Source organism: Nuphar pumila, chromosome 1, assembly GCF_984573655.1.
Source record: "Nuphar pumila chromosome 1, dmNupPumi1.hap1.1, whole genome shotgun sequence".
NCBI lineage: Eukaryota > Viridiplantae > Streptophyta > Magnoliopsida > Nymphaeales > Nymphaeaceae > Nuphar > Nuphar pumila.
Window position 1 is genome coordinate 7,622,547 of NC_143249.1, and position 14,921 is coordinate 7,637,467.

A 14,921-nucleotide genomic window follows, 5' to 3' on the forward strand; every position below is an offset into this window, starting at 1 on the left:
AAGAGTCAACATCATCCTCGACTTTCTGGATGGAGGACATGTTTGTCCTTTTTTTTAACTGTTTGTTTTTTCTTTTTTGAATAAAAGGCATTTTTGTTATTTTCTTAAACCATCATTTTATGAGAAGAATAGCAAAAAAGGGTACTTAAGTCTTTGCAGCCACACCAGACTCCAATGCTAAGTGATGTCAACATACATGGGAATACGAGCCCCATGTGCTTGTATACGTGGTGCTCATTCAGACCCCCAAACACAGACGTGGGATTCAGTGAATCATCGGGGGAGAACATACACCACCCTCTCGTTAGGCAGACCCCTACCAGGTATCGCTTCATGTGGCAGAGGGATTCCAACCAGAGCCTTTAGCTTGGCACAAGACTCTGCTTACCACATGGGATACCTCGGTGGCGAGTCCCTTTGAGGTACTGGATGATCAGAACTGTTTACATTCACACCATAAACCGTCTAATCAAATTATTGATGGTTAAAAAAATTTAAAAAACATGAAGATGTGTTGTATATGGTTTGCTAAATAAAAAGCAGGTTTTAAATCACACTATTGCCATGTGTAAAAGCATTTTAAGGCTGTAAAATCAATAATTCACTATTTAAAAATTTATAATTTTATTTTGAAAACACAGTCCAAAAGTATGATTCCTTGTAAAGAAACTACGCTTAATACATCTACAGGTTCGCTGGAGAAGAGAACTATTCTTGATCCCAATGCACACATCTCTCTCTTAGTGTTATAGTTAGTCCCACTTTCGTTAGGTCCAGACCCATGTTGTCAGTATGGGAATCGGACGTGTATTGTTTGGCCAACGATTTTAGGTGAATTGGCGGTACCAATTCTCAAGTGAATTGTTTTGAATCGGCCAAAAAAAATTAAAAATATTACGTGCCAATCATAATGTGACATGTGTTAAAGTTATTAAAAAATATAAAAATAATAATTTTAAGTTATTTTTATATTTATTAAAAAATAACTTATTCAGTCGTATCAATTTTTGGTGATACTATAAGTATCGACGGATTTAAGCAGATACTCGTCAATACTGACAACACTGGTCTCAGAAAACGTGGTTGTATTTTTTGTTGAATCTGAACCTGTATGTGTTCCCAATTGTTTATTTTACCAAGGTGCATGTTTTGGATCAAATCAATTTATCAAAAAAATCTTCCATCATCAAATTATAGCGCAATATGCGCCGTTGATTTTTCACTCCTCTAAAACGACATATATATATATATATATATATGTGAGTGAAAGATACTTAATTAAATGCAGAGCCGGACCTGTAAAGAGGTCAATGGGGCTTGGGCCTCAGGGCCCCTGGGCTCAAAAAAATTTTAGGGGCTCATTTTTAAGTCCCGAGCTCCCCCATTTATTTAATATAATATAAATATTTAGAATATTATATTTGTTTAATGTGAATGCAAATTTTATTGTTATTTTGATTCTTTAAAAAAAAAAATCGAAGGCGCTGCCCCCGAACTCCTGCTATTAATAGGGGACCCATTTTTTCCCCTCGGCCTCATGCCCCATAAAACACAGGTATTAAATGCATGTCAATTACTCAATAGATTATGATAAACACATCTCTCGGTTTAGATCAAACAAAAATCACCTACAGCTAAGACCTAACATGAGGCCTAACGAAAATGAGATTTGGACTAGAATATACATATAGTCACTAGAATATGAGGACTGAAATATGAAAAGTAGAAATATTGGCATCTTGGACATTTTTTTTGCAAATCCAACCGTATCGATGTGCTTGGCATGGTGAATTTGTTAGGAATCAACCATTGAAAGTGTAATTTAGATTAAAAAAATGACATTTTTGAATGCTTGAATATTTATAAAGATTGAGTCATTGTATTTTTGATGAAAAATGATATTTTTGAATGTTTGAATATTTATAAAGCCTTAAAAAATATCATTTGTGAATCAAAATAGGCTGATTCAAAAGTAGGTTCTTATAAAATCAAGCATGTAGATCACATCTACACGGTTAGATTCAAGAGAAAAGAATGAAAAAATCTTGAAAATCGCAGCTCACACATTAGTCCTCATATTTTCAGTTCTCATATTCTAGTGACTATATTTATATATAAAGAAAAAAACACAGACCAGACCCAAACCAAGTTTGGATTAAGACCTGCAACTTTTTAATGTAAAAATGATAAAAAAATATGGTTTTATCGGGTTTAGTTCATCTAGTTCTTATTGGGTCCGGGTATGATTTTTCTTATAGTGCACTCGATTAGACCCGGGTATCGACCCGATACCATACCCAAAAATTTAGTTCAAGTTTGGTTCTACCTGGGTGTGAACCAAACCCGACCTGTTGACACCCCTAAATGTTATGCACCAACCCTCAACTAGTCTCACTCAGTAATACAATTAGGGGTGTTGATAGGTCGGGTTTGGTTCAGACCCAAGTGAAACCAAACTTGGACCAGATTTTCAGGTATGGTATCGGGTCTCAACTTGGGTCTACTCGGGTTCACTATAAGAAAAGTCATACACGGACCCAATAAAAACTACATGAACCAAACCCGTCAATGTATTAACCGAACTTTCAAATCGAAACTTGGGTCGGGTCCGAGTTTGGTTTAAAATTTCACAAACTATACCTGGGTTAATGTATTAACCGAACTTTCAAATCTGAATCTGGGTCTTAATGGGTCTTTTTATTTATCACCATACCGGACCCTATAGGGTTTGGTTCGGGTCGTGTCATGGTAAACCAGGCCCGTTGACACCCCCTAAATACAATGGTTAATCTATTGAAATGTGAAGAGATATATAGACTTAATGGAGAGAGGGCTGGCATTTTTTTGCTTGCATTTAATAGGAACATCGTCCATATCCATAGGGGTGGCAATTTCTGACACGACCCGCCAACCCGCCTCTTAGGCGGGTTCGGGTTGGGCTTAAGCCAACCCGTTTAATAAACGGGTCGACCCGTGTAACCCGTTTATTAAACAGGTCGGGTTCGGGTTGGGGGTATGCCAACCCGCCAACCCGTTTAATAAACGGGTTAGGCGGGTGGGTCGACCCGCCAACCCACCAACCCGACCCGTCAATCTGCCAACCCGACCCGCCAACCTGCCTACCTGCCAACCCGATCCATCAACCCGCCAACCTGACCCGCGAACCTGAAAACCTGTTTACCCGACCCAACCCATTTATTAAATGGGTTGGCGGGTCGTGTCGGGTTACCCGTTTATTAAACGGGTCGGGTTCGTGTTTGCCACAGCCGACCCGTTTAATAAACGGGTCGGGTTCGGGTTGAGGTATACTGACACGCCAACCCGCCAACCCGACCCGATTGCCACCCCTACATATCCACCGTCGAGACTTGCGTATTAATTTAGTTATTCATGGAGAGGGAGAGAGCGATTAAATTGGCACCTTGACTCTCGAGTGGCTCTACCGGTAGAGGCTCTCAAACGGATAATTTCCATTGGTGCCACGAGTAGCTATAGCACTTCTCAAAACTTAGTTTGACCACTGCAGCAACTATCAAACTGGCGTTTGTCAGAACTTTTAGGTAGTAAAGCGAAAAAGACAAAAACGTCAAACGAAGCTACACGATTTTACATGCTTTCTTCCTTTTTTTAAAGGCAACACCTCTACACTCTCTGTGCAAAAGCATTCTTCTTCTCTCTCTAAAACTACCCGTCGATCTCTCTAGACGATCAAGAGACTCCTTCTTCTTCTGCTTCATCTCTCTCTAAAGTCGAAACAGTCTGATATCTCTGATATCTCTGATCTCTCTGAAAGCAATCATCCATCTCTCTAGACGACAACTCTCTCTCTCTCTAAAGTCGAAACAGCCTGAGATCTCTGATTTCTCTGAAACCAACCATTTGTCTTTCTAAACGACCATAAGACCTCTCTCTGAGAGAGAGATGGAGTGTTGCAGCGATTATCTAAGCGACATGAGGATCTCGTCTGTGGTGCCCGCCCATGTAACGGGCGAGAGCGTCGTCCACGAGCTCAGCGGCCTGGACCTCGCCATGAGGCTCCACTACATCAAGGCCGTCTACTTCTTCCCAAAGGAGCAGGTGCAGTCCCTCGACATCTACCAACTCAAGAAGCCTATGTTCCGGTGGCTCGACCTCTACTACCCCGTCGCCGGCCGGATCCGTAAGTCCGACTCCGCCGCCGTCGGTTCTCCCCCATTCTTCGTCAAGTGCAACGACGGCGGCGTCCGGATCATCGAGGCCAAGTGCGCCATGACCATCGACGAGTGGCTCAAGTCGGAGGAACCGTCCCTCAACCGGAAGTTGGTCGCCGAGCAGGTTATCGGTCCTCAGATCGGCTTCTCCCCGCTTGTTTTCATTCAGGTACTTACCTCCTTAATTATTTCCAATTTTTTGCTCAATTTTAAGGGTAATTTAACCTGCATGGTTTTTAAATCCTTATGTTCGTTCACTTCACAAGAAATGCTTCAAATCGTCTAGGAGCAGTTACTATCGTATCGTATGTAACAGATCGTCGGCTACGTTCAATCCTCAATACACATCTCACTTATGGTGCAACACTTCGAGATATATGAAAGTGGGGCCCACACGGATCTTCATCAAGTGAGATGTGCGGTGGTGATGGAATATAGCCAATAATTTCGTTATATAATGCATGCAAGAAAAAGGTGCTAACGTACAGTCGATTAGTACTGTCTATTTTTTTTAGATTGGCAAGCTGGGGTTAGAAAGACCTCGATCAGTAAAACTATGAATCAAAAGGAAAACAAACAATGAATGTTTGGAAACCAATCTGGAGGTTTGTACTTCCAGATTGTGTTCCTTGGGAAAATCTCAATTCTAGCGAAACATCGAAGTATATAGTTCAGTTATTTAGTGACTACATTGCACTTGAAACGATTGATCTGCCGAATATTTTTACTGCGAGCTCATGATCGCTCAAGTCCTTTAACATTCTTCACGAGAATCTTCATGGTACATCAGACCGACGTAGAATTGATGAAGTCCTAGCCTACTCACAGTCAGCATGCTCAACTAGTGAATTCAAGCCCACTCCAGATGGAGCTATTGAAAGTACCTCATCAATTCTACGCTCCTTAACTGGTCCACCACCATGAGTGATAAAGGAGGAGAAGTCTGTTTTAGTAGGTTTGAAGGGAGGTTTGGGAAGTTTTCTACTCGTTAGTTTGGTACCTTCATTAGTAGCTAATATTAACCCTATATAGAGAGAAAGTTTAAATAAGTGATGGTTTCTCAAAGAGTCCAACATTGGTTTACCCACCTTTGGAAGTAGGGATGGCAGTAGACCGCCCCCGCCCCGTCTCAAAATTCTGCCCTTATCCCTGCATGAGTTTTGATTTTAACCTCCATCCCCTTTTATGTCCTCCATCACCGATTCAAATGGGGCGAGGAGGGGCGAGACCTCGTTTCCCCTCGTTCCACTGTCATAAAGAGTACTTTAGCATTTTACTAATGGAGATCGAGGATTGGGCGGGGCGGAGGAAAGTATAAGTCCATCCCCACATGGGTTTTGATTTTAACCTCCATCCCTGCCTCTATCCCCAGTCCAAACTGGGCCAAGCCTTTTTTCTGCCGGTCCAATGCCATCCCTATTTGGAAGTCAATGACATGTATTGCGGGGATCACCCAACACGAAATCAAATGTCATTGATATGAAAGATCAGTGAGAGGGACACCAACCTTCAAGTGGGACTTACCTGCTAATTCTTATTCATTTGCATGGTTGAAAATGATTTTTGGGAGAAACCAACCTCATAGAAGCCCTTGGCAATTGAAGGGGCCTGACACTTGAACTATTGGCCTCAAACGCCCTACCCATAGGGATGGCAGTGGGGGCGGGGCGGGGTGGGGGACAAGGTCTCCACCCCCGCCCCGCCTCAAGATTTTATCCTCCACCCCCGCTTCCATCCCCGGCGGGGAATGGATTTTATCCTCCATCCCCGCCTTCATCCCCGTTTCATGTCCTCCATCCCCGGTTCAAACAAGGATGAGGCGGGGCGGGGCGGGGATATTGCGGGGAAAAGTGGTCAGGGCGGGGACGGGGCGGGGAAAAGTGCACGTCCATCCCCGCCTCCACCCCCGGACGGGGATGGATTTTAATCTTCGTCCCCGCCTCCATCCCCGTTTCATACCCTTTATCCCCGGTCCAAACGGGGCGAGGCGGGGTGGGGCCCGCTTTCCCCCAGTCCACTGCCATCCCTACCTACCCATGCATCCTATTGCAATAAACTTTGCTCTCTCTCTCTCTCTCTCTCTCTCTCTCTCTCTCTCTCTCTCTCTCTCTCTCCATATGCATATATATATATATATAGAGAGAGAGAGAAAATTAATAAAATTTTCTTTTAGCTAACATTCATATAAGAGTTAAATCCAAGCTTGACGACTCCCTGGGGTTGAGGGATAAGCCTTAGAGTTTTAGAAAGGCAGGCTGAGCCAGCGCGGCTAGGTCTCTGCGCCTTGGGCGGTTTCTCTGACTTAAAAAAAAAAAGACATTAGTATAAGAGTTGGGGGTTAAGGAGTTATTGGTCATTCAGATAAGGAGAGAGGTATTTAAGACCACCGTCATTTCTACTTTTTAAGGTGCAGGGACATCATGTGACAGACGGATCATGGTTCCACTGTGTTGGATTCCCCCTCCTCCGATCTTTCCTCTACCTATTCATAAATGCAAGTATATAACTAGCTTCCCTAAATTTGGGTGCTGTCAGCCATTCACGTTTGCATCCCCCTGTCAGTGTTTACCACAATTGCACTACGCTTTATGTGAAGAAACAAGACATCAATTAGGTTCCTTTCTCATCCAGACTAAATGTCAGAGGATCTACGTTGATTGTAGCCGTTCAACTGATGCACCTGGACGGCTAGCATGAGTCTATATGCAGGTGAAAATTTGGACGGCTAGCCGTTCCGGCCAGGCCGAGGGGCAGACGGAGGTGAGGCGGCAGCCAAGCTGAGGGGCCAATGGATGTGAGGGCGCGGTGGCTAGGCCGGCAGAGGTGAGGGCGGCGATGAGGCTCCGTTCCTCTCTCTCTCTCTCTCTCTCTCTCTCTCTTCTTCTTCTTTTTCTTCTTTTTGTTTATTCTTCTTTTTCGTTCTTATTACTTTTTTTTTTTGAGATTGATATTGGGCTGGTACGATCTTCATTGGGCGCTTATTTGTTGATTAGGCCTTTTTATTTTCTTTCATTGCTATTTTTTCTTTGATTTTCATTGATTATAGTTTTTTTCTTTGATTTTCATTGATTAGGTTTTTTTTATTGATTAAGATTTTAGATATTTAATTTATGGTTTATTTTCCTTGTATTTTAGGTTTTTTTATTTATTTATGATTTATTTTCTTGCATTTTAGTGTTTTGTGATTTATTTATAAAAATATGAATATGAATTCTTGTTTTTATTTTTTTGGTTTTGAGTTTTTAGTTTGTATATAAATATATTGCATTTTGGTTTTTGGTTTGTTTTATGAATATGAATTCTTGCATTTTGGTTTTCGGTATATAAATATGAATATGATTTATTTTCTTGCATTTTTGGTTTTTATATAAAATGAATATGAATATGCGTTTTAGGGTTTTTGGTTTGTATATAAAATAATATGAATTATTATTTTTCTCAAATTACCCATTTCTCAAAAAATATAATTTTAAATTAAGTTTTTTTATAGTTATTTTGGGTTTTTTCTATTTGATTAAAGTTTTTATTTTTTTTCTATGATTAGGGCTCTGAATCACATTTTTTTAATTGGATTCATATCCGGCCAAAAATACATAATAAACTTGTTAAAACATATAAAATGTTGAATGAATCAGGTCATACGATCCAAAACAAAGTAATCCGACCCATTAACCATGACTCTTCAAGTTATCCGCATATGGTCATCAAACTACGGACAATTGGAACACAGCATGCATCCAGTACGGGCTAAACAAACTTTGGACTGGGAACAAATATTACAAAACAAAAAGAACTTGTTCATTTTGTTTTTCTGTTCCTTAATTTAATGGACAAGCCATCAAACATTCTCTAAGTGTTCTGGGACCGGGGACGAATATACCCTGGTTATAATTTAGGTTCGTAAAAGGCGCTTGTAAGCATAAATCCCCGTATCCCCACCATCTCTGCAAGGGTAATAATGTATTTTTGTACTTTCCTGCAGTTCACCACGTTCAAGTGCGGGGGCCTCTCCGTGGGGCTCAGCTGGTCCCACATCCTCGGCGACGCCTTCGCTGCCTGCGATTTCCTGAACGTGTGGGGCGACATGCTGGCCTGTAACTCCCCCCCGATACCGCCTCCCCACTTCTCCAAGCCGGAAACCTCCGTCGGGAAACCGCTCAAACCGGTCCAGCTCCCCGTGAAACCGGCCACCACCGTGGATGACCGCTGGAAGATCGTCAGCGGTACGGCCATGGAGCACTCCTCCTTCCTCGTCAGCGGGGCCCAGCTGAGGCAGCTCAAATCGACAGTCGGGAACCGGTTCTCTCCCTTCGAGGCGATCTCGGCCGTCGCTTGGAAGGTGATCGCGAGGTTCCGAGGGGAAGGCTCCGTCCGAAGCGTGATCGTCGTCCGGGAGGTTCGGGAGGACGAGGGCCGTCCGATCCTTGGGAACGGACGGCAGGAAGTGAGGGGCGTGGGGATCGACTTCGACGCGGAGGGAGCCGAGTGGACCGAGCTGGCGCGCGCGGTGGTGGAGGGGGGAGCCGACGGGAGGAAGGAGATCGAACGGTGGATGGAGGGGGAAGGGTTCCCTGAAGTCCAGATGTACGGCGGAGATCTGACAGTAGTGGATCTGGAGGGGGTCCGTTGCTACGGGCTGAAGGTGGGAGACAGACAGCCGGTATTTGTGGATTTGTTCGTGGGTGGGGTTGGAAAGGAGGGGGCGGTACTCGTGCTGCCAGGACCAGATCACGAGCAAGGGGGGAGGGTGGTGAGCGTTTGCATGCCCGCGGACCAGATCGGGTCGGTGGTGCGTGCATTCAAGACGGAGTTGGGTGTATAGACGCGTGTGTGTGTGTGCGCGCGCGTCTTGCATTCATGTTTCTGGTATCTAGAGATGTGTATAGACGCGTGTGTGTGTGTGTGCGTGTGCATCTTGCATTCATGTTTCTGGTATCTAGAGATGTGTATATGTGTTCTGCATGAATGTGGTGTGTGTGTGTGGGATTGCATTCATGCGCTGCAGTGTTAGCTTTGCGCGTGTAAGGAGTTTACTCGTTTTACTATTTTCTTTTTTAAACGAAAAGAAGAGACTATTTTAGTTGTTAAATATCTCTTGTTTTTAATTGTAGTTATGAATTTTCTTTTATAGGCAAGCTGGGGTTAGGCATACTGTCAGTTATACAACTATACAACTGGGTTTTAAACATGCAACGTCCCAACATAAGGTGACATGCAAGCTCCTACCAGACAATCAGAGCTCCCGTTGGTCTAGTTAGTTATGAATACTGCCCAATCTCTCTCTCTCTCTCTCTCTCTCTATATATATATATATATATAGAGAGAGAGAGAGAGAGAGAGTAATGGGTCAGTGCTAAATAGGTTTTTTGGGTATTTTTCATTTTATCTTTAAATTCTGAGTGATCTATGAACTTGATTTTATAGGGATCAACTCTTGAAGCATTTGATTCCAACACATTGGTGGATTTTTATAAAGTTAAACACGTGTTTTAGATGGTCTGATTGTATTGTATTGTATTGTATTTAGCAAATTATTTTAAAAGTTGCAAAAATCAGTAGTTAATTCACCAAAACTTTATAAAAAAAATTTTTAGGTTTTTACATCCTACCCTCCTTAAAATAATTTCGTCCACAAAATTTCTATTGCATTCATTGGTCAAAATACAAGTCAGGGTATTTTTTTCTGATATCTGACACAAGCTCTCATGTACATTCATTTATTCAATGGTGTTGCCAACATACTTTTACAAGAGAAATTGTTCTTGATCTGAGCACTTGGTCTCGACGATCAACGATTGTCACAGGTCTTTCTTCGAACGTCAAGTCTTTTTGGATGTTCACATTATCGTAATGAATGATATGCGATGGGTCATGAACGTATCTTCTCAACATAGATACGTGGAAGACGTTGTGGATCTAAGCGTAATGTGGAGGCTAGCGCAACACGGTAAGTTGCATCACCGATCTGATCCAAGATCTCAAATGGTTTGACAAATCGGAGACTCAGTTTCCCCTTCTTTCCGAATCGAAAAATGCTCTTTGTAGGAGATACTTTAACAAAAACCATACCTTTCGTTGAGAAAAATAAACTCTCGATGCCGACGATCAGCGTAACACTTCTGCCGACTTGGCACGAAACACAAATGTTTCCTGATCATATGTATTTGCTGAGTATAGTGTTGTAGCACTATTGATGAATCCTGCATCCGTTTACGAACCTCGTTCTAGTAGACAGGTGATATGCAAGGTTTCTCGTACAAGGCCTTGTACGGGGCCATTCCGATGCTCGCATGATAACTGTTATTATACGCAAATTCTGTCAACCTGGTATGAGAGTCCTATTCTCCCTTTTAGTTCATCATGCAAGCTCGCAGCATATCCTCCATAGTCTAAATATCATACGTTCAGATTGTCCGTCAGACTGAGGGTGGAAGGCAGTGTTGAAATTCAGTTTCGTGCCTAAGGCCAACTGCAGCTGTCTCCAAAACCTGGAGGTGAACCTCAGGTCACGATCGAAGATGATTGACACAGGAACACCGTGCAATCTCACAATCTCTCGAACATAGAGGTCTGCCAAGCTACCCAGAAACTGACTGAGGCGGATAGGGAGGAAATGCGCTAATTTAGTAAGTCGATCTGCGATCACCCAAATCGCATCATGTTTTCTCTGCGTCATCGAAAAACCGACGATGAAGTCCATTGTGATGTCCTCCTACTTCCATTGTGGAATCTCCATCTGTTGCATCACTCTGCCTGGTCGTTGGTGCACGATCTTAATCTGTTAGTAAGTCAAACACTTTGAGATATACTCAGCTATGCCTCGCTTCATTCTGCTCCACCAATATCTGCGTTGCAAATCCTTGAACATCTTTGTGCCGCCAGGGTGAATCGTATACTTGGACTTGTGGGTTTCTGCGAAAATCTCATCTCTCAAAATATGAGATTTTCGGAAGATGGTATCGGCCTGTTGCGCTAGAGCCTTTAGCTTTTCGTACTACGCATCGATCTTCTGTCTGACAAAGATCTTGGTCAATAGCTCAGATTAAGCTACCATGCTGGAAAGACTGGTCGAATTTTGAGTGACCGCAAACGGTTCTCACGATACAAAATCCTCGATTAGTTTTCACCCAACGAATAACAAGCTAATGGAAATGCTGGGAGGCTTGCAGCTCAGGGCGTCGATCATGACGTTCGCCTTTCCTGGGTGGTAGGACAGGGTGAAGTCATAATCCTTAAGAAATTCCAACCAACACTGATGTCTCAAATTTAGCTCCTTTTGTGAGAACAAGTATTTTAGGCTTTTATGATCTGTAAAAACCTCGAACCGCTCCCTGTATAAATAGTGTCATCATATCTTCAATGCGAAGACCACCGCTACTAACTCCAAATCATGAGTCGGATAATTCTTCTCATGAATTTTAAGTTGGTGCTATGTATATGCGATTACTCTATCGTTATGCATTAGGACACAACTTAAGCATATCTCGGAAGCGTCGGTATAGACCACGAAGCCGCCTTAACCCGAATGTAAGACCTGAATAGGAACAGTCATAAGACGTTCCTTCAACATCTGAAAACTGCTTTCGCACTTGTCGTCCCACATGAACTTAGCTTCTTTCTTTAAAAGCTTCATCATGGGTAGAGAGATATTAGAAAAGTCCTGGATAAATCTTCAGTAATACTCAGCTAATCCAAAAAAACTTTTGATGACACAAACAAGACAAGAGCTCTCCAGGGCGAGACGTTGGGGCGAATGAATCTCTGATCAATCAACTTCTGCAACTGCTTCTTGAGCTCTGCTAGCACCATCTGATATGGAGCCTTTGAAATTGGTGCAGTACTCGACAATAACTTAAAGCTGAACTATCCCTCACAAGGTGGAGGAAGTCCTGGCAGCTCATCTGGGAAGACGTGTGGAAAATCTCGAACCACCTCCAAGTCTTCGATCGGGACTCACATCGGCTCAAACTGAATGACACTGACCAAGAAGGTAGTGCATCCCTTCCTCACGTAGTTCTGTGCCTTTAGCGATGAAATCAACCTGCTCACCTGAACGAGTTTCACGATCTTGAATTCCACCTTGGGCATTCCTGGTGGAGATAAGACAATCCTGCTATCTTGGCAGAAGATCTTGGTATGATACTTGTGCAGTCAATCCATGCCTAGGATGACATCAAATTTTGTCATATCTAGCAGGATAACACAAGCTGGTAAATGCTTATATGCCAAGACTATATCCAACTCTGGTATGTAGGCCGCACAAATTGTGTTTTTCCCAATCGGGTTATATACTATAAGGGTATTATGTAAGGGTTTTACAGGTATATGCAAAAACTCGGTAAAATTTATCGAAATAAAAGAGTGTGTGGCACCGCAATCAAAAAGCACAAAGGCCGCTTAGTTAGCAACAAAAGAATACCTTGCACTAGGTCGCCCTTGGTCAACTGCTCGACCGTGGTGGTGTAGACGCATCTCAGTGCCTTCTTCTAACCGCTCGATTGCGGTTGCGGTGACTGATGTTGATGTTGTGGTAGTGTTGCTGCTGTGGTGGCCGAGGGAGCAAAGGTGCTTCGCTGTTCTACCTGAGGTCATCTGTCGCCTTTTTGCGACATTCACGGAGGTAGTGGCTCATCTTGCCACAATACAGGCATTCGCTTGTCTCGAGCGGGCACGTCTGCCTAATGTGAGATCATCGGCATCTAAGGCATATATTGCCAACCTGTTATCTAGCTAGAGGGTTGCCCTGAGGCCGCTGACGCTTCGAAAGAGGAAACTCTTTCTTTTCTCCTTTGATCTTTATGAGAAAAAATGACTGTTTGCCTAGGCCGTCGGATGGTGTCTTTGACTCACCACCCACAGCGGGTCGCTTCCTTCTCTGAGTGCTCTCAGGCTTCAGTCAGGAGGGTGACGACAACAACTGCCATAGAGAAGGTCAAGGGCATACTAGTTAGGACCCGATATATGAGCTCCTCCTTCAGCCCCCAAATAAACTTTTATGCTCGCTCACGATCATCCGCAAATAGGTTGGGGCAGTAGGGTTCTAAACTCTGGAATTTGGCAATGTAATCCATCAAACTCGAATTGCCTTGGCTGAGCTCCAAAAACTCCACCTTTTTCTTCTCTCTCGCATGAAGAGGGAAGTAGTTCTCCAAGAAAGCTTTTCTAAATGCTTCCCAAGTAATTGGTAAAATTCCCCAAAACTGCACACCTCGGGCCATGTCCCACCAGCTGCAGGCATTGTCCTTCAGCCTGAAGGTCCCGTATAATGTCTTCTTGTCTTCGGGGATTGACAAGACCTCAAACACTCATTCCACCTCCTTCATCCAGTTCTCGGCCATATCTGGGTCAGGCAAACCGGCGAAGGTTGAGGGGTCAAGCTTCAAAATTTTCGCATATGTCACTGCGGTATACTGTCTCAGCTCAAGAAAGGGCATTTGATTCCTTTGAAAATGAACCTAGTCTCGCATAGCCTCTGTCAGGGTACTTAGGGAATCCATCATGAAACCTCGTTGATCTGACCATTTGTCAGCAGAATCTTCGTTCAAGTTTCTTACCATCCTTGAAGTAGACAAGGGATACCAAAGATCAGAAATTTCAAAAAACTCGAGATAGAAGCCAAAAATATGTGTACTATTTATGGGTAACATGAGTAGTTTATAAAAACTCAGCAATGCTGGTACATAAGCAGAAAGTGTCAAGCCACTTAGCTTAACAATGCAAAATACAACTACCAAGCAAGAAAAATTGTATACTCACAACGCGATGCAGGTGCTCAATGGTCAAGAATCATAGCTTCCCTTGGCTCTGATACCAATCTGTAATGCCCCAAAATTTTAAACTTGAGAACTTTTTAGAAAACAGACAAAAGACTAGAAGAAAATCTCTTTCCTTTCAGAGTTTGTTTATGTAATCAACGGAAGATAATTCTTTTGTTGAATTTAGAAAGGCAAGCAGACAACTTTGGGCACGTTAGCTAAAAGAACCAAAACTCACTACACATGATACTTGCAAAACACTTGAAAAAGCTATTTTCATTTAAAGGAGTTCTCAAATAGTACAAAAATCGGATTTCCTTTTCCTGCTCTTAGCTCGCGTGATATACATAATCATCACCTGTACCCATAGAATGGGTTAGTTTCACGAAAAACTAGTAGGTGCACAAGAGAGACTACAAGAAACTGAATTAAGAGCATTTAATTCAGCATGTCAAACAGTTTAAAGCAGATCAACAGTTAAACAGGTAAGCAGTTCAAAGCAAGTAAGCAGTGCAACTGTCAAACGCAACATGACGATTCATTTGATCGTAAGTTGTGAACTATCACGCAACTAACAAGTCTTATGACCATCAACAAGTGTGAGCAGACTTATGTTTCGATATTACTGGCCTGCAGGTATATGCAGACAAATCGTAGAAACAATTGAGACTAATTCGGGCGTCTATTATTCTATGTATTTTCAATAACCCGAATAGCTAGTTAAATCCGCTCCTAAGGGAATGGCTTTAGCCGAGAGAGGATTCCCCAAAGGTAGGTACTTGACAATGAATGCATTCAACTTCTGCAGAAGTTCATGGGATCTATTACCTATGATAATGTCTGGTAGTCTCTTCTCCTAACTCCAATGACGGGGGAGGCCAGATCTTTGCTCGTAGGGTGGTTATTAACAACTTATCCATTGGAGTGTGTACCGCTCTGTCCTCTCCCTTGACAGACTACAAGAAGCGAATGAGTG

The 14,921-nt window shown here is 42.9% G+C and overlaps 1 protein-coding gene across 1 annotated transcript; it reads left to right on the forward strand.

The window, feature by feature from the left end:
• The first annotated feature begins 3,921 nt into the window (after positions 1-3,921).
• LOC149847849 (protein ECERIFERUM 26-like) lies at positions 3,922-9,012 on the forward strand. The gene is made up of 2 exons (XM_090002488.1): positions 3,922-4,359; positions 8,173-9,012. Exons 1-2 carry the CDS (start codon positions 3,922-3,924, stop codon positions 9,010-9,012), a joined length of 1,278 nt encoding a protein of 425 aa, XP_089858614.1.
• Positions 9,013-14,921: the final 5,909 nt, after the last annotated feature.

Excerpts from the sequence above, each read along its gene's own strand:
- LOC149847849 (XM_090002488.1), top strand. The coding sequence starts at position 3,922 with ATGGAGTGTTGCAGCGATTATCTAAGCGACATGAGGATCTCGTCTGTG. Across the intron at positions 4,360-8,172 it reads CCCCGCTTGTTTTCATTCAG|TTCACCACGTTCAAGTGCGG; the intron begins GTACTTACCTCC and ends ACTTTCCTGCAG.